The 21,406-nt window shown below is 36.2% G+C and overlaps 1 protein-coding gene across 1 annotated transcript; it reads right to left on the bottom strand.

Moving 5' to 3' along the window:
* Positions 1 to 714: 714 nt before the first annotated feature.
* Positions 715 to 2,770, bottom strand: msx1b (muscle segment homeobox 1b). The gene is made up of 2 exons (XM_039688498.2): positions 2,348 to 2,770; positions 715 to 1,150 (listed from the first exon to the last, which is right to left on the bottom strand). The coding sequence occupies exons 1-2, from the start codon at positions 2,697 to 2,699 to the stop codon at positions 747 to 749; spliced, it is 756 nt and encodes a 251-aa protein (XP_039544432.2). The 5' UTR covers positions 2,700 to 2,770; the 3' UTR covers positions 715 to 746.
* Between the last annotated feature and the right edge of the window lie 18,636 nt (positions 2,771 to 21,406).

Genomic DNA, 21,406 nt, shown 5'->3' with positions numbered 1-21,406 from the left:
TTAGCCTACACCAACCCGAAAATGAGAACAAAGTTGGGTTCGGACTCCGGAGCATGGTTGTTTTACATTAACGTTTGATTATGTTTCATAAAATACGACAATTTAAACAAGTTGCCTATTTTAAACGGACTCGAAGTAGTCTAAATAAATGTAATCAAATTATAAGAAATAAGAAAAGTATCAGTGCTGCCAGTTAGTGACGTTCAGAAATAAGACGACAAAACAAAAGGGAAACGGTTAAATTTAAGAAAGAATATTTTTATTTTATTTTAGACTAATAAATATTTGGTCTTTCAAGGCACTTCCAACATAAGGCCAATAAGTACTTCTTCTGACGGATAACATCCGTGCAGACGATCTTAAAAGAGTTACACATCTACAGCTGCTCTACAAGAGCACGTCAGAATACAACACGAAGAATAAAACATATACAGCAGCTTATACTTCCATCATCTCGTGTGGCTGTAGGGGACTGGGTTAACATTGACATAACTGATGCTATAACTAGGCCTAATTAATAACCATTAGATGCGGTTCCTTTGAAAATATAATTACATGTTGTTCGTGAGTATTATTCAGCACTTAGTTGTGCAATGAACAAGAACAATCTTGTAATGTGACTCTTGTAATGTAGTGAAAATTTCCCTGTGATTCTGGATGTGTAAACGTTAATAATTTGCGCAAAGTCTGGAAGAGTGGAAGAAGCCGCGTCAGGTAGAAAAAAGTTTTTTTTTTTTTAGTTTTTTTTATGACAAATAATACATCCCATAGGACACGGGTCCGTTAAATAGTCCTGGCATTGGGACGGGCCGTGGGAAGGAGGCTGGAGGTCCGTACAGAGATGATGGAGATCCCAGAGGAAAGGGCAGCGCGAACGGGGACAGGAGCGGTTTGGAGGCGCATTTGAACTTTTCCAGCTCGGCCTCCTGGAGTCTCTTGGCCTTCGCCCTCCGGTTCTGGAACCAGATCTTGACCTGAGTCTCGGTGAGGTTGAGGGAGTTGGAGAACTCGGCCCGTTCGGCGATGGAGAGGTACTGTTTCTGCCTGAACTTGCGCTCGAGGGAGAGCAGCTGTGCGGTGCTGAAGGGTGTGCGCGGCTTCCGGTTCGTCTTGTGCTTGCGTAACGGGCACGGCGGCGGGCTCGGGAGACCTGCGGGACACCGGCGGGAACAAACCGTTAGGCTACTTCTTTACAGGTCAGGGGCCATGTGCATAAACATAGCTATAATGTTAAGACAGTGTCTTAAGAACTAGACCAATTAGCAGTTAGTTAGGTCTTGCTCGGTATCAAATTAGACCAATGTAGCCTACGTTTTTATAATAACTTTAAAAAGTTATGAACAGTCTTGAAGAAAAAAATTGGATGACTAACTTGTAAGACTATTCTCTCCCCAGGTCTCCAAATGCCTTCATCGTGAATTTTGACTCCAGTTTTATTTTATTTTTTATTTTTTTTAATAGGCCTACCACTTTATTTCAAAATTCACTGATATTTCCTTTTTGTGTGTTTTCAAATTTTCTGATAATGCCCCCCCCCCCCCTTCTTCTTTCTTTCCCTTCTTCTTCTTTTTTTTTTTTTTTACATGTTAACATTATTTTTATTTTGATGGCAAACGGAATGACATTGAACGTCGATCATTTCTTAACTGAACAAGTGTCATTTTTAAAATGATTAAATTGACTAATTATTTAGGCTACTATTCATTATTACACTTCTAAAGATAAATATTGTTGTTGTTATAGACTATTGTTAACAATGTAGGGCCTATATCCAGGCTATTAGTAGGCCTATAAGGAAAAAGATGTTAAAAATGTCTAAATATGGTTGTTGTTTTTTTTTAATATTCTTTTTAAACATTTCTCTTTCTTTCTTACTCTCTTTTCATAAAACTACAAACCATCTGAATAATCCAAACTTTATCCTTCAGTTAGGCTGTTTACTACTATAGGCTATTTACTACAAACAGCCTACTTTATTGTCATTTTATGTTTATAGGCTAACAGTAATATTAGCCTATTTAATATTTTCACAAAATAAGGCTATTTATTGTTACCTAAATAGTTTATATTTATTTATTATTGCTATTTATTATTGTTGCCTAAATAGTTTATATTAAAAGTAACTGTTGGCTATAGCTGTCAATAATAAGAAAGGTGAAGGTAAAAATAAATAAATTCTAATGATCATTATCATTATTTAGTATCTAATTAAATTAATAGCTAGGCTACTAGCCTATATTTACACTGTTTTGAAAGAAAAAAATATATAATGAACAAACTCAGTAATTAAACTGTAACTTACTAACTAACTGTAACTGTAAGTAGGCTAAATGGTTGAAATACTTACGAGGAGGAGATGTGAAAGACGAAGAGTTTGGCCAAGTGCTCTGTTCCTTATCGCTTAAATCTTCACTGTCCGAAACGCTTGACAAAGTGTCCACAGAAACTTTGGTTTTCTCTACAAAGTAAGTCCGTACTAAGTCCTGTCCCAATCCCAGTCTCTGGTGCTGGAGAGCCGGAGAGCACGCGACCTGGCAGCTCGATTTGGCCATCAGGGATTCAACACTGAACGGGAGGTAAGTCTTCTTCACTTTATGTCCCGTGTCAGTGGTCATATCTTTCGGCTTTTGACTTTCCTCGCTGTCCGAGTCCGATTTTTCCTGAGCTGTCGCTTCAACGGGCCCCTTAGGAGAACTCATCGTAAACCATCCGCCGCAAGTTTATTCATATACAGTCTCGTCTCAACAACTTCCAGCAGTCTGTCGCGCGCTGCTTTAGTGCACTTATAATAGCTCGCAAACTGCGGGCAGCCAATCAGCGTGCGCTCGATTACAAACGCCTCGATTTGATTGGTCAGAACGGTCCCCTGGGGCACGCTCGGACCAATCAAAATAAAACCCTTAGAAGTCATGTGGTCAAGTTGACACCAAGACATCAAGGGGATATTGAGAAAAATGAGTACTTAATCGCGGATGTCTTGCTGAGATGATGTATAGATGGCCTCGGGGCTCTTGACTCTTTGGAGCACAAAGTAGACCAATTTTAGCCCAATTAAACAGTGGGGAAGCTCTCAAAGTATCTGTATCCGACTGTTGAGAAGTCATTGAAAAGGCACAATGGAATTACTCCACACCAAAACTGTGGTCAAAATGAATACACGGTAAACAAGGAAACCAGACTGTCTTGTTTGTAAAGTCACTCGGAAATATAGTTGCCTAAATGTTGTTTTTAACAGAGTATTGGAAGTTAACAAAACACCTGGCTAAAAAATTAAAACTGTTAATATAACTAGGCTAATAGTAGCATGTAGAACTCTTTTTATATATATATATTTATATCTTTTATATTTATAAATCATATTTATATATATTAATATAGCTATATTTTGTCCATATTTTTCCCAAACATGGTTAAAACAATATATTATAGGCCTATAGCTTATTTTGTCGAATAGGCTAGGCTATATATATACCATTTTTCTTTTTTTTTTCTTTTTTTATTTAGACTTTTTTGTTTTGTGTGGGATAAATTCAAAAGCGACTATAAAATCATTAAAAGGATCGTTAAGGCAAAAATAGCTGAAAATGCAACATTTACCAATTTGGCACGCTAATGTTGTTTCAACATGTTTGGGTCACATGGACGAACCCAAAAATGTTTTTAAAAATGTTAAACCCAACAGTTGGTTTACTTATATATATATATATATATATATATATATATTAAACCCAACGGTTCGGTTTGGCAATATATGACCCGAACATGATTTGAAACAACCCAGCATTTTTATTTCATTTTATTTTTTTTAATATTATTATTATTTATTTTTTTTAAAGGCTACTTAGGCTACTAAAGACTCCTAAAATAGCGGTAAAAAGCGATAGGCTAGTAGTTTGTTTTATAAAACATAAAAAAGGCTAAAGTTTTATTCTTGAAAAAGCATATAAAGTAGGCCTATATGGAAACTTTTCATGGTTGCTTTATTGAGAAAAGCTTTTGTCAAGGCAGAAATTGATTCGAAAGGGCTGTAAGTTACACAATACTTAGGCAATTTAAGGCATGTCACGGGCTTTTAAGGTTACAAAAGACTCAGCTGAGAAGCGAGCAGAGTTTTCTTCTCTCTCATTTAGAGAGCCAGACGAGCTGCGTTTTGGAAGGCGCCAGAGACGGTGGGATCAAAAGAGAAGGTACCTCGAGGAGGAAAAGGCAACAGTTTAACTCCACTTAACCAATTGTCTTCAAAATATGTAGTCCTGAGCATAGCTGCAAGGCCAAACGGTGACGTCAAGAAAATGAACCAGTACTTTCCCAAACCGAAAAAAAAAACATTGGCAGAGTGAACAAACTCTCTTTAGTGTTCATAATAAGTTAGAGACTCTCCGCTTTCCAAAACATAAACACGGACACCATGTAGGCTATAAACCTGCCAGTATAACAATAAATGCATTATTATTGTTATTGTTATTATTATTATTATTATTATTATTGCGTAATATCAATAATGCCCGAGAGGTAATTTCAGTTCGCTTATTCCAGCCGACTGTTTTTATTGTGCATTCTTGGCGGCACCTTGCACCGATTTGGCAGACGGTCTCAGATTTGCTTTAATTCTCTAAAAGCCAAAGGTTATTCCTCTTACGAGTGATATATCTGTCAGGGTGGGTATCAAATCAAACGCGCTGTTCTCCCTTAGAAAGTCCCCCTGCATTAAACTCCACCAATCTAAACGCTAAATAATTAAAATGATCACGGGAGATCCATTATACTACGTTTTAATGACGATAGTTTATGTGAAGCTGATTGAGTCGACACTCTTTTGTAATTTAAAACTCGTTTGGAACGAACAGATGGAGACAACTGAGATATTTGGACAAAACTGAAACCTTAAACTTAATCTAATTGGATTGGCTAAAGGGGAGATGCTGCCAATAGATGGATGGATGGATGGATGGATGGATGGATGGATGGATGGATAGATAGATAGATAGATAGATAGATAGATAGATAGATAGATAGATAGATAGATAGATAGATAGATAGATAGATAGATAGATAGATAGATAGATAGATAGATAGATAGATAGATGGATAGATGGATAGATAGATAGCTTAAAATTTTAAGTTGATTGAACTGGAAAAAGTGAGTTAATACAATGAAGGAGATTAATTTAATCATCAGAAACTCAAAAATAATAAGTTATCTCAACTAAATCAATTATTTAAGTTGATTTGACAAAAGAAAATATGTTGTGATAACAAATTGTGAAAATATTGTTTTACAGTGTAGAGAGATACTGTAAAAATATTGTTGGTTTAACTTAAAAAATTAAGTAACCTGGTTGCCTTAAAAAATTAAGTTCATTGAAATGGAAAAATTGAGTTAATACAATGAAGGTGATTGATTTAATCATCAGAAACTTCAAATATGTTATCTGAACTATAAATGATCCAAGTTGATTTGACAAAAGAAATAATGTTGTGATTACAAATCATGAATATACATATATATATATATATATATATACATATTGAGATAGATTGATTGATTTATGGATAAATGTATGGATAGATATGGATGTATGAGTGGATAGAAGGGTAGATAGATGCAGTAATGACTGTTTATATATTCCAGTACAGTCCTTCACTCACATCAACAAACAAATACATAATCATGGTAATCTCAACAGAAGGATGTGGTTTGTGTCAGCAGTCTCACTCAGATCTGCCCTCTCAAGGCGACATCATTTATATAGCCAATAACAGCTCTGTTCACATGGAGTCACTTCCAATCATTTTCAAGCTTGGTTGAAACCACTCAGTCAGTTCATAAAACCAGAGGCCAAGTCAAATTTAGCAGCATCAGAGCAGCACTACACACACTTTAAATGTTGCTCATTGTGCGCTTGACATTCCAGGAATTCTCTGTCTATTTGAATATTTATGCGTTCATGCATGCATTCGTCTCATCCAGGTTTCAGCTAATTAGACTGTTCTTTCCCTTTATGTTTGATCTTTAAAAGCTTTTAACATTATTATATTACATAAAATTAATTTATTTTATAAAATCACCAAAAATCCAAACATGCTGTAACCTAGCCTATAGGAGGCGTAATACAAAATAAAGAAAAATGCAAAAAAAAAAAAATAAAATAAAAAAAATAAAAGAATAAAGGCATTCATAATAATGAATGAACTACAGCTTTACCGAAAAAATGCAAAAAAAAAAAAAAATGCAAAAAAAAACAAAAAACACCATTTTGGTCTTGCATGACCTTCAAGGCATCTTAGCTGAAAAATAAGAAAATAAGATTTTTTTAATCATAAATAAGAAGAAGTTTTACTTAAGCTATATTTTGAAAAATATATTTTTTTTATTTTCTTGAATTAAATATAAAATATATAATATTTATTAAAAATATATATCATATTTATTAAAAATGTAAATAATAATAATAATAATGAAACAATCATATTTGTCTTGCGTTTGTATAGTATAAACCAAATATAAATCTATATGTGACAGAACATCCTTCTCTTCATTCTCACTGTCAGTGATGTTCCTCAGTGATGCGTTCTTAGCAGAGTGAAAGGCTTTTATTCTCATCTAACACACACACACACACACACACACACACACACACACACACACACACACACACACACACACTACAGGTTGAAACAGAGACAGTGACTAATGCTTGGAAATAGAGCTGACATGGTTCTGCAACACATGACAGATGAGGGGGTTTATATTTGTCCAGCGCTGAATACACTGGGTGTATTCTTCTCGTTACTGTAATGTCTCCGTAACAAAGGCTTAAACACACTAATAGACAGATCTAGTATTTTTTGCAACAAAACTCATTGTGTGCAGTGAGTGATAGAAGTGACCTGTAAATACTGAAGGGTTTGTCCATTCACTATAACACTAAAGACTGTTTAATATTCTTAAAATTAATTCATATTAAATATATTTTACGTTTCATTAATTTAATACAAATAAATGTAATAAGTCATTTGATACAAACAAATTGAATAATTCAAATGAGGCTATAATTTTATAATAATCATAGATATATTACAGGTCTTTTCATATTTCTTAAATTTAATTAATTCAGGTTATTGTTGATTATTGTTGTATTTAATACAAATAAATGTAAAAATAAAAATTTAATACATTTCATAAATATCATTTTAATTTAATCAATTTTGTAAGCTGCCTACAGAGGGAGTATTTTAAGTCATCATTTGCTACAGGTCTTTTTTTAAAAGTGAATTTAATTAATTAGAAAACAATTTACAATTGAAAACATTTAACACAAATAAATGTAATACTTAATAGCTCTAATTATAATTGAATAAACTTTGTAAGCTGAGGGAGTATTTTAAGTCATCAAAGTTGTGCTTTCTATATTATTAAAATGAATTAATAAAAAATGCAGGCCTATTTATTAATTTAAGTAGTTTAGTTTCCTTCACACTATTTAATTTTCTTACATTTTATTAATTAAAAAGTATTTTACATTTAATAACTTTAAAACAAATAAATGTAATACTCGTTAATTTAATACAAATAAATAATAGCTTAAATATTAAATACATATAATTTTAGTTTAATCAGAGATAAAATCATTTCTGAAGTTTTCTATTTATTGTCGTGATCATGTGGTTTCATTGAAAATGCTAAAAATATGATGCTGAAGGCCAGTGCTGCTATAATTAATAAAGCAAACCTTTATTAAACGGGGCTCTATGAGTTCAGTGATTCAGGTCAAATGATTGTGAAATTATGATTATGTTAAAAAACAACCAACACCATCAGATCACCTTGTCTGTTTGTTCATCTGGCTGTTATAATTCACGTATAACAGCCAAACAACATCTAAAGTTAATAATTTAAGGGTCAAGAGCCCAACTAAAACACACACTGATCTGCACAATGGTGACTTAAAAATTACGGTTTTCTCCTTCAGTGATTTTGCTTGTTAACATCAGGTGTCTTCAATGATGGCAATGAAAAAAACGAGGTTCCGATATTTTTGTTTAGGAAAATTTGTAAATTTGACTTATTTTAAATGGTTAACTTTTAAGTAATCCATTTGGTTAAGTATTACTCAATTCTAAATTGTTAAATTTAATTAATAATATTAATTGCAATCTTTTGCCTCAATTTTACTGATTAGATTTAACTTATTCAGTCGCATTCATTTTTACAGTGTGCGTCAATTTATCAACATTTCAAATTGTAATCCTGTCCTACGCTATCTCACGACCAATTCGTACGAATTCGTACGAGTGATTCAAAAGTGGCTAATTCATACGACCTCACTCGTACGAATTTGTACGATTTGTCTAAACCCACGTGACGGTTATGTTTCGGGCCGGGGTCAGGGGTAGGTCATTCGTACGAATTCATACGAATTGGCTAATTCGTTCAATATGTACGATTTAGCAAAATCGTACTAATTCGTACGAGTGAGGTCGTACGTATTGCTACGAATTAGCCACCTCGTAAAATTCGTACGAATTCCTGTGAGATCGCGTTATCCTGTCTCTCATCCACTTTGTATACCGTTGCCTAAGTAGAGCACATTTCAAATCAATCACTAATGAGGGTCCATTTCAGTTAGGATGCCGTCTATGGGCAGTGTCCAGCAAGGCAGCTCAGTGGGGTTTGGAACAGAGCCTATGTGTGTGTCTCTCAGTGCTATACTATGGCCATTCTATATTTACACCAATCAATCATGAATGGAACTGTGTGTTTGTCTACATGCACGCCACTGTGGCGACTCCATGGTCACTCACACTAACCAGGAATGTCTCCACACTTTCATAGTTAGTTAGTCGCCAGAGACGCACTGTTATTTCTCATGCAGACTCCCACAGCTGCCTGAATTACACTTTAACTGCGGGGTCACGTCTCAACCGCCAGCTAGTGTACGAATTCCAGCACTTGGAAGGACTCAGAGTGAGGATTGTTCCTTCGGCTCTGGAGTTGAGTGAGATATTGCGATATGAAACCATGCTTATTTGTGGCACATGCAGTTATGCATATACAAATCGACCTAAATCACCCTATATGCGGCCGCAAAACTTATATCTGCTCCTTTGATTGTCTTTCCAGTCAAATAACCTGATTTGCAATTTGGGGATCTGACGGTGTCATAGAAAATGTAAGTGAGGTTTTAACCTCTGTGGTCACGTTTTTTTAAACGTTTTACACAAAGAAAAGCTTTGTTATGGATTTAAAAGTTTCGGTAGAGGTTGCTTTGGGCCTGAAAATCTGAAACCTTCTGAGGGTTAAGTATTTTTAGAGGCTCATAAAATTACTCTTGGGTATTCTTATGATGGCGTTTTATTCCCCTCTTTTATAGGTCCACTGGCACGTCCTTCGGCTTGCCATCTGGTGTCATTCGATTATGTGGGAGATCAGGCATGAACAAATATGTGTGCTTGGTTCTCCTGAGATTACAATTTGAAAGTTTTACCATGAAAAAGCCAGGCACCAGGGGGCCGGTGGGTTGAAATGACTCTTTGAATAAACACTCTTTGGTCTCTCTCAATGAGAATAGAGAAGGAGCGCTGAGCTTTTAACAATGTTCACAGGACACGAGGCAGGAGGTCGGAGCCGCTGTCTCTGGGCAGATGTCTGTTTCACAGTGGCCACGCTGATCCCAGAGCAGCTCTGCAGTTTCTGTTCGGGCCACAGTTGGATTTCTGGATCAGGTGAGATGTGAAGTCGCTTCTGGAGGAGTTTAAAAGATCAGCGCTCCTTCCAGAGCCGAACTTTCATTAGTTACCGAAACCAAAGGCCCAGGGAAACCTTTTTCTTAGGATCCGGACAAAGAAAACACAGTTTCTCTGGGATTTGGCTTGAGCGAGAGATCTGGATCCAGTCCACTCAATTTTTAAACAATGTTTATCCGGGTTTTCTTAATTACAGGTAAACAATAAAATAAAAAACTGTTTTCAACACACTCTAAAAATGGCTGAGTTGTTTTAACCCAACGTTGGGTCAAATATGGACAAACCCAGCCATTGGGTTACATTTTTTTTTTATTAAATTTTTAACCCAATGTTTGGGTTTGTCTATATTTGACCCAAAGTTGGGTTAAAACAACCCAGCATTTTTAGAGTACATTGATGATAATAATCAAAAATGTTTCTTGAGCAGTAAATCGTCATATCAGAATGATTTCTGGAGGATCATAATAATAATAATAATAACGCAGGAATAAATTACATTTTAAAATATACAGAAATACACTCTAAAAAATGCTGGGTTGTTTCAACCCAAATTTGGGTTAAAAATCTAATGTACAGTTGAAAGTTGAAGTTGGGTTAACATTTTAAAGTACATTTTTAACCCAACATTTGGGTTTGTCCATATTTGACCCATATTTTGGTTAAAACAACCCAGCATTTTTCAAAGTATAGAAAGCAGTTATTTTAAATAGTACACTCTAAAAAATGCTGGGTTGGGTCAAATATGGACAAACCCAAATGTTGGGTTAAAAATGTAATTAAAAAATGTACAGTTGAAAGTGAAAGTTGAAGTTGGGTTAAAATGTTAAAGTACATTTTTAACCCAACATTTGGGCTTGTCCATATTTGACCCAAAACTTGGTTAAAATAACCCAGCATTTTTTAGAGTGTATTAATATTTCACAATATTACAGTTTTTACTGTCATTTTAATCAAATAAATGCAGCCTTGGTTAGAAGAAGAGACTTTGACATTGGAAAACATTAAAAAACGCTCCGACCACAATAGTTTCAGCGATGGAGTAAGTATGCACTTCTTTTCAAAAAGACCTTTAGAGCTTTCCCTGCTCCACTTTTCCATTCCACCTCTCTTGGACAGAAGGTGTGCGGGAAAAAGGGAAGGAAAAGCCGAGCGAAGGGGAGAGGGAACTGGGGGCTTTGTTGTTCTATTGCTTAATGAGCTAGAAAACACAATTGCACTTTTCTGAGTGTGATAATTGTCTGCAGGGCGATGTAAATGAGATGCGTGGGTAATGCCTTACAGGGATGTGAGTCTTGCTGTGTGAGGAGAATGAGGCGGAGAGGCAGGGGAGGGTCGAGAGGAAGATCACAGGCCCAGTAAGCTTACATTAATCCACCTTACAGGTAATTGACTTGTTGCATTTCAAAGGCTCTTCTGAGGCCTGTTATCAAGACTTGGGTAATTAGCAGTGGCTATGAGGAATTGATTAAGAGATTATGACTGCTTTCACATGACAGTGACTGAAGTTTGTGCTACTGTGCGAGGAAAAAAAAAATGTTGGGTTATTTTTCAACCCAAATTTGGGTTAAAATGGACAAACCCAAATGTTGGTTTAAAATGTAATTAAAAAAGTACAGTTGAAATTAAAAGTTGAAGTTGGGTTAAAATTGTACATGACATTTTTAACTCAACATTTGGGTTTGTCCATATTTGACCCAATTTTGGGTTAAAACAACCCAGCATTGTTTAGAGTGAACAAGAGCACTCACTTACAGGATGAAGGCTGTGTTCCTACCTATGGTTCCTACACTTTAAAAAATGCTGGGTTTTTTTAACCCAATTTTGGGTCAAATATGGACAAACCCAAATATTGGGTTAAAAATGTCATTTCAAATTTTAACCCAACTTCAACTTTCACTTTCAACTGTATTTTTTTTAATTGCATTTTTAACCCAACATTTAGGTTTGTTAATATTAGACCCAAATTTGGGTTGAAACAACCCAGCATTTTTAGAGTGTATAGGGCCCGTCCACACGAAGACTCGTTTCGCTGTATACGTATCATTTTTTTATCGTATTGGCATTTCGTCCACACGGACCTGGCGTTTTGGGAGAGTGAAACCACTATTTTTTTAAACTGGGTCCCAAAGTGGATAAATCTGTAAATGAAACCCTTGTGCTTTCGTGTGTACAGCCAATCCGTATTTAGTGAAACGATGATGTCGTCACATCACGTGTCGGCTGCGCTACGCTATCTCACAACCAATTTGTACAAATTCGTGATTCGAGTGATTCAAAAGTGGCTAATTCGTACTAATTCATACGACCTCACTCGTACGAATTCGTACGATTTGTCTAAACCCACGTGACGTTATGTTTAGGGGCGGGGTCAGGGGTAGGTCATTCGTACGAATTCATACGAATTGCCTAATTCGTAAAATATGTACAATTTAGCAAAATCGTACTAATTCATACGAGTGAGGTCATACGAATTGTTACGAATTAGCCACCTCGTAAAATTCGTGCGGATTCCCGTGAGATCGGGTTGGGCTGCGTCACGCGCCATCTTCTTCTTCGTCTTCTGGGTTCGTATACAGCGTGCAAGGTTATACGCATGCTCAAAGTCTTCTTCTCCGTGTATAGTGTATCTCTGTGGCAGAATTACACAGTGCCCCATACTGGTCTGGCATATATACTACACCGTTTTCAGTCGGTTTCAGTGGTTTCGTGTGTACGCAGATATTTCTTGAGACGACGCCGTGTTTACGGATTATTTTTTCAGAACGAGGAAAAAAAAAATCGGATAGGGAATGCACTGGTTCGTGGCCTAAATACACACACGTGACGTGCAGGTACATATCTAAGAAATTTTTGCATGTTTATACATATAATAATATAAATTATATATAAATGTAAATATTTATATACACGCTAAAAAATTCTGGGTTGTTTTAACCCAATTTTGGGTCAAATATGGACAAACCCAGCCATTGTGTTTAAATGACATTTGAGTTTGTCCATATTTGACCCAAAATTGTTTTAAAACAACCCAGAATTTTTTAGAGTGCATAAACAACACACTATTCTTACATATATACATGCATGTATCATATATTTGATATATATTAAATACACACACACACATATATTATGTAAACATCACTTTTATTTTGGATGCGATTAATCGTTTCACAGCCCTACATCACATATGACACAAAAGATACTTTTTGTCTTTATTTTAAGGCAGCAAAAACAGCAATATTGTGATATTTTTCATTTTCAGCATCATTACTCCAGTCTTCAGTGTCACATGATCCTTCAGAAATCATTATAATATGTTGATTTGCTGCTCAAGAAACATTTCCGATTATTATCATCAATGTTGAAAGCTGTTGAGCTGCTTAATATTTACGTTTCTGAATTATTTGATGAATAGAATGTTCAAAAGAACCGCATTTATTTGAAACAAACATCTTTCGCAACATTATAAATGTCTTTATACATTTATATGTCTTTAACTTCTTTAACAAAAAAAAAATTTTGAACCAGCGCCAACGAGTACATCCAATGACAATGTATGTTGTTATAGAAAAACACTTTCCCTATTCAATTAGGTAATTATTATTCATAACAAACCCACCATTCACCTTCAGATTCCAAACAAACACAATTAGCTCATTATGCCGAAGTGGTTTGTCAGACTGTTCTCACACTACAAATTTCCTTTGTCCGTGAGCATTTCTAAAGTTTTTCCACTCAGCATCTGCCATGTATGACCCTTTATGCTGATATCTGCATTCTAATAGATTTCACCCTGCTGAGACATTCATGTGTGTGTCCTTTCTGTCCACACGTCCGTCTGCACGTCTCTCTACGGCTATATTTTAGCCGCTGCGCTTGTTTTGTCCCGTTTGACGTTTGCTATTAGACTCATATATAACGCAGTAAGAAAGAGACCTCTAATATTTTGTTGCACGGGGATTTGTCTTTCCCATTCTGCAAGCTTTTCCACAAGGCTGCTGTTACTAAGTGGCGGTGAACTGAAAGGCCTCGCATCCTCTTTTCTTCTTCTCCGTAGGGCGCTTTGGCTAACAGCTCTGGCAGCTGCTGTGATCTCTATTTGCGCACTGAGCCCTATAGTCCTCTCTCCACAGGTGAGGTTGGACTCAAAGGACTCTCTAATAATATCTCTCTCTTTTAAACACAACGGTTGCTGACTTTGTGGGTACCGTTCTCTCTCAATAGCCGGGCGTACACTGAAAAAAATTGTCGTCGGATCAAAGTAAAAAACTAAAGTAATCGGATTACTCTTGCTCAACTTGAAAAAATTGAGCTTAAAGAAATCAAATTTCGACAGTCAGTTGAAACTGAAAATGCGCTTTCAAGCAAAGGGTGTTTGTTTAAAAAATGACCAAACTTGCATGATATCTTTATATCAAATATCCAAATAAATCCAAATCAAAATCGTAGGTCTACTAAGCAATTTCCTCACCTTCAGAATGTGTGATTTTGTTACTGAATTTACTGATTGGACACGCAATTTAAACTCTTGAGAGTCGAACATCAATAAGTTATGACAACATGCAGTTTTCAAGTACATGATTCAACTCATTGTTTAAAGTAAGTTTATCAGTTCAAATGACTTAAACATCCAAGTTGATTGTACTTAAAAATTGAAGGCAGCAACTTTTTAAAAAAAAGAATGTTGTTTCAATTTAATTTTATGAATGAAGCCGCTCGTAAATATACTTTATTACTTAAACTTAAAAATATTATCCAACATTTTTAAGATATTTCTCCTTATCTAGAACCTTTCATAAACGTTCTTTAAAATAAAGAACCCACAAGGTAATATTTAAAAGTGCCTGGCTTAATAAAGGCGTATTATTCCAGAATAGAATCTTCAGAAATTAGAATGCAAATGGCTTAATAGAATCATTATTCCATTGGCTGGGAAATTACAGACAGTTGCTGGGCTGGTTTGGTGGAAGATGTTTGGATGAGGGTGCGGTATGTCTTCCTCAAAGCAATTCTGTTTTTCCTCCCAGAATGCTCCCCGGCAAGACAATCTATTCATACGGTTACTTAAGTGTAATTGCCTCTCTTTGAAGCCTCTGAGAAGCAAATGATTTGCTTTGCCCCCGGGGGCGTCCATGGTCAAATACCCATCCCATCCCTGTCCCGTCCTCACGCCTTCCTCCCCGAAGGGTTGACACTGCCGGCCTGCCCAGCGAGAGGGCAGCTCCCTCACTGAGAAGAAATAATACAGCCCGGGCTGCTCAATTTCTCCTCCTTTTCATCCTCTTCTTTTAAAGTTTTATTAACAACAGCTTTTTCTCGTACGGTGGCGGGGTGCGGGGGCGACGGGACGGCGGGCGGCTCCTGCCGAACCCTCAGGTGCTCTCACGGGTCCCTCATGTCTGCTGACAGGTCAGCGATGCTCTTTAGTGAAAACCCTGTGTTCAGGAATGTGCGTCATTCAGACATTATTTTTGAGATGTGACTACAACAACAACTGCTATCAAGAAGTATTTGCCAGTATAACCATTAATTTGATTATTGATACATATTTTGAATTATATTAAATGTTCATTTTTTTATTTAAGTTTTAAAAATGTTTCACTAGCTGGTTATAAGGAACCATTTTAATATTTATTTTTTATAGAATTTTCTATAAATCTACTTTGAACAATTTGTATTGTAAAAAGTGATAATTAAATAACAATTAATAATAATGAGTTTAATCTGCCAGTATATTCATGTATATGTATTTCATTTTTTTTAATCGAAAAGATTAATCAAATAATAATTAACATTATTTTTGGTGGTATTAGTTCAGACAATATATATATATATATATATATATCTTTTTTTATCTAATATTCTTTATTAAATGAAATACAATTAGAAATACAAGTGTTTTTCTCACTGTGATCCCCATATTGGTGATCATTGCAGTGCATTATGGGAGATTTAAAAATATATATACATTATTTAATTATTTATTACTGATTGATTGATTCATTTTATTTTAGGATTCTTTCATTAACTCTTTAATTATTAACCTTTATTCATGTTTAGCCATACTTTGGGTCTGTGGGTATTTTGACGATTTAAAGAGGATTTACTGTAATTAAGCTCACTCATTCAGTAGAGCAGCCTCTGCTTATGTTTTTACCTAATTATGAGTAGCAATATATAATGCAGAAAAGAGTCCTGGCTCCACAAAGATCCCTACGATCCAGATGCCAAAAAGCGGCATTATTTCAGCCTCGCTATTCCTGAGAGTCTCTGAGCGCTTGTGTGTGTGTGTGCGTAAGCATCCAGCAACACTAAACCAGCTTATGAACATGGCATTTTCCTTGTATCATTTGCTTTGAGGTTTTTAAGAGAGAAGCATTCCCCAATGTCAGTCCAGATGGTAACGATTCTGGAGCGAATTACGAGGCCAAGCAACATACCTGTGGGCGATGTTTTTTTCACAGCTCCATAAAGAGCTCAGTAATGTAATTTTGATCTCATTTATCTAATATCACTCCAGCACAGGGTACTTTACGTGAAACTCGGCTTCTCGCTGGGCACATATCTTCTTGATCTCCTGTGTTGAAATAGCTTGTATTATTTAACTCGGAGGATCCAAAGAGGGTCAAGTTGGCTGGAGTCGTGGTGGGTTAGCTTTGAATTTACTTAATGGATGTCCCTGGGCACTTGGGATTTTACAATAATATGCTTCTCCACAGAGGTAGACTTCTATGCTTGCGTGCCTAGTAATGAACCCCGAAGAACTCGGTGGACTTACTTGAACGTTACAAGAGTGAATCTGGGTTTCATAATAAACGACACTCTTAAAAATAAAGGTAGATTTCGCAGCGATGCCACAAAAGAGACATTTTTTGGTTCCCCAAAGAGCCTCTCAGTGAACAGTTCTTAAAAGACCCATCACTCAAAAAAAAGATGCTGGGTTGTTTTAACCCAACTTTGGGTCAAATATGGACAAACCCAGCCATTGGGTTAAAATGTTTACATTTTTAACCCAATGTTTGGGTTTGTCCATATTTGACCTAAAGTTGGGTTAAAACAACCCAGCATTTTTAGAGTGTGGTTTTCCTAGTGTGAAAAAATTTAAATCCCAATGAACCTTATTCCACTATAAAGAATATTTTGAGCAATCGAAAGATTTGTAGTTTTGTAGGGTTTTTGTACCGATGGCGTCACCCATCACTTTCAGTGAACAGTTTTTCCACCTTTTGTGCAATCGAAAGATTCCACACTCTTAAAAAAGAACATTCCAAAAGTCGGTTTCATAGCGATACATGTAAGAACCATATTTTATTCCCAAAGAACCTTTCAGTGAACAGTTCTTAAAACAACCATTTTTCTTAACATTTTAATAATCCATTCCAGACAACCTCTTTCCACTATAAAAAACTTTTGTGAAATGGAAAGTTCAATGGATTTTAATGGTTCTTCTTGGAACCATCGATGTCAATAAAGAACCGTTAGGATAAGTTTAAACGACAACGTACTAAAAATGGAAACGTTTTTCCTTCGTGTCATTTGAGTACAGACGACAATGTTGTCAAAATGATCTCCGTTCGCACGGATCCGTGAAAACGACTAAAAACGCTGTATACTGCTGCCAGGCCAGTAGTTGGCGACGTCACTGTGTAAAGAAACACAACGCGCCTATAGACTGAACTATACCAGAGACTATTTATATATGCTGCATCCCAATTCGCATACTATCCATCCTAAATTGTATTCGAAAATAGAATTAGTACTTCCAAATCGTAGTATGTTGAAATGAGTGTTTCAAAGATACCCGGATGGTCTACTATATCCGGTCAGAATCCGAAGTGTAGATCGATGCACACTCTAACGGCTAATATTGCCCACAACCCATCGCGCGTTGGACGAGGATTCGGTTAGAACTACAAACACGATTAAAAAGTGTTAAGAAACTACAGACATGGAGGAAGCGCTAGTCCCGTGGTTATGTTGAGAAGTTTAGATAAAGAGGTTTGAGTGATTAATGAATTACGAAAATGACTTTATTTGTCCACATTATATTGCATCTGCAGCATTGTGAACTTTTGTAAAGAAACGTTTAGCCATTACTTTTTAAATGCATCATTATATTCAAATGGCGAACACGAGGAGAGTATCCGCATGAAAAACCCACGACTGGCAGATCTACGTGCTCTGAAACGGTAGGAAATCAAATTAGATAGAATGGAGGATTTTAACCATGACAAGATGATTTACAGGGTAGTTTACGGTGACAGGATAGACGCAGCACGCGGCAGAGCCGTCCGTTAAAGATGACGTGTCCCAAAGCTTGCCTACTCTTTTGCTACACACTCAAAAGTATGTACTTTTTCTTCACAAAAAGTGTACATACTTTTAGGGCGTAGTATAAGTAAGTGAACTGGGACGCAGGGATAGAGACTTGCCACTTCCTCAATCTTTAATACAACTATATGGGGAAAACCCGTAACAGCAAAAATGGCGGTTGTATGCACATGCCCCCCCCCCCCCTCCCGATGGAAAGCCAATTGTCTGCTTTTAACGATTTCACCAATTCATGTTTTGTAGTTTACACCGAGACGATAGTATCGTTTATGTTTTTTTTTAAAGTTTGCGTTTTCAGGCCCCAAACCGCTGTTGTTGCGTAAATTAATGCCCAAAACGCCAATACGTGCAAACACCGCCTTAAAGGTTCTTCATAGGACCATAAATACCAATATTTTGTGTATATGGCTAATTTGGCTCCTTTTGGATATGATGTGGTGGCTCAGTTTTGACCAACCCGATCTCACGACCAAGTCGTACGAATTCGACGAATGATTAAAAAGTGGTTAATTCGTAACAATTCATACGATCTCACACGTACGAATTAATACGATTTTGCTAAATCGTACATATTTTACGAATTGGCCAATTCGTATGAATTCGTACGAATGACCTACCCCTGACCCCGCCCCTAAACCTAACCATCACGTGGGTTTAGACAAATCGTAGGAATTAGTACGAGTGAGGTCATACGAATTAGTACGAATTAGACACTTTTTAATCATGCGTCAAATTCGTACGAATTGGTCGTGAGATGGTGTTGTTTTGACCCGAGCAACCATGGTCTGTCCATGTGAACGTAAACAGCCCGTTATCAGTTCAAGCCGCTTCATATATTCCTGGGTTAAGTAAACGCAGCTTTCTTTTCCTTTCTACAAAATCATCTGTGTTACCTGTCATTCTTCCTATTTGTAACTTAAATACAAGATGGAAAAGCAATAAACCCACAACAAGGGTGCATGACTGAGCATTTTTAGCTTAACATTTCCATTAGCGGTCGTATTTTCCCCAAGTGATGAGGGAACTTGTGCACGACTGGCAACCTGCTGTGTGAAATCACTCACTCTAATGGCACAACAGACGTGTTTGTTACAGGAAATCGCACAGCCGCTCTATAAGTATTCCGTCGGTGATAAAACCAAATTGCATCATGATGTTGGGTCAAATAAATGAGAAAGCTGCCCTCCTCCCCCCTGCGTAATTAGCTCCAGGAGAAGTTGCTCTTCCACACTGATCTGGAACCGGATTCTCCCGCTCGACTCCTAGTCGCAAACATTAACAAGAGCAACCGCAGAACTTGGAAACAAATACTCTTGAGATGAGCCAAATGATTGTACTGAAAAGTAATTGCACAATTAAATGAAACTGGATAAACGTGTTGAAGAAGTTGCCATTTAAAGCTCACCACTGTTGCTGTTTGAGTTTTGATGATTAGGACTGGGATTTGGAAACTAGTCCTCGTTCAATAAAACAACAGACTCCCCTCGAGCAGTTGACTCGTTGCTATTATCCCTACAAATATAAACTCGAAATGCCCTCAGAGCCCCAATTATTGTAAATGAAAGAACCTAGCGACCCTGATGAAGTTGTTGCAGTGCTGAGGACTGTTTTTATGTGTAAGGTGTGCTGCTAAACAAGCCATTTGATAGGAGTAATTTGTGTTTAAATGTGCATCAGACCAAGACTTGTAGGTTCAAGTGAACAGAAATCAAATCTGTTGGGGAAAAAGTGCATTTTTGAAGAGTATCCTGTGTGAGTATCCACCATAAAATGTTTAACATCATGATTGATAATCTCAAAAGAAAAGTCGTGAACCTCCTAAACTGATTATTTTCAATTGGATCTTTTTTTAATGAATCAGTTCTGATTTTCAAACGACTCACTGACCTAGTGAATCGTTTGCAGAGGTTAACGGGAACATTCAAATGTTAATAATCGCGTACATTTGATGAGAAACGACAATACACTGTAAAAAAATATTGATGGTTTAACTTAAAAAAGTAAGTAATCTGGTTGCCTTAAAATGTGAAGTTCATTGAACTGGAAAAAGTGAGTTAATACAATGAAGGAGAATGATTTAATCATCAGAAACTCAAAATTATATGTTATCTGAACTAAATAAATGATTTAAGTTGATTTGACAAAAGAAAAAAGGTTGTGATACTGTAAAAAAATATTGTTGGTTTAACTTAAAAAAGCAAGTAACCTGGGTTGCCTTAAAATTTTAAGTTGATTGAACTGGGAAAAGTGAGTTAATACAATGAAGGAGATTAATTTAATCATCAGAAACTCAAACTAATAAGTTATCTCAAATAAATATATTATTATAAAGTTGATTTGACAAAAGAAAATATGTTGTGATAGCAAATCTTGAAAATATTTTTTTATGAGCCTCATTTTGAGAAAAGCATCTGCTCGATGAATACATTTCTCACACAAAGCTATTGTGTGACTTCGGAAGATGTGGAATCATGTGATATTCATAGTCCTTTTGAATCTTTTTGAAGCTTGAAAACATTATTCAACACAGAACAACATAAGACCACAAGATCAAGACTGCAATTTGTGTGTGAGTGTGTGTGTGTGTGTGTGTGTGTGTGTGTGTGTATGTCAACAAACTTTTTGAGTTTGTATGCAATTGATCTGACATTCAGTTCAGATACTACACATACTTTATAGTAAACAAACAATGTTAAGTCTGATTATGGTACAGCTCTCAAAGGACTACAGGATGTTGTAATAAAAGTAATTTAGATGTGCATCCATTGCTCTTCTTCATCATGCTGATTTTTATTACAGACGTTTCGCAGATGACAAACAAACTATAACATGATGGTACAACAGGAAATAGGAAGCATTTCAGCACACACACTCACAGTCGTGTCTGGTTCTGTTTTCATGGGGTTTATGAAGCCAATCTTTCTTCTTTTTCCTGACTGTGTGCATTAGACTTAAGTTAACCAAACAGTCTTCATCCCTCAAAATCCTGGATGCAGAAGGGCACAATCCAGGAACATGCCTCCTCCTTTGACCCTTTCAGTGCTTTTTTTTTTTTTTTTTGGTGGTATGTCTTTGTAATTCACTGGAGAGGCTTTTAAGTCTATAGGATTTACCCTGAAGAAAACTGAAAGAATCCCTGGGAGAAGAACAATGATTTTTGGGAAAGCCTGATAATGATTTATGGCTGAAATAAGACCCCTGAAAAGCTTTGCAATAATGAGGGAAGTAAATTCAATTCTTGATGTCAGAGGACATCAAAGGTCTTAAAGGGATAGTTCACCTAAAAAAAAGAAAATTCTGTTCCAAAAGTTCCAATGAATAACTTTCT

Source organism: Pimephales promelas, chromosome 6 (genome assembly GCF_988280905.1).
Source record: "Pimephales promelas chromosome 6, fPimPro1.hap1.1, whole genome shotgun sequence".
NCBI classification, from domain to species: Eukaryota; Metazoa; Chordata; class Actinopteri; order Cypriniformes; family Leuciscidae; genus Pimephales; species Pimephales promelas.
This window is presented reverse-complemented; position numbering and strand designations above follow the sequence as displayed.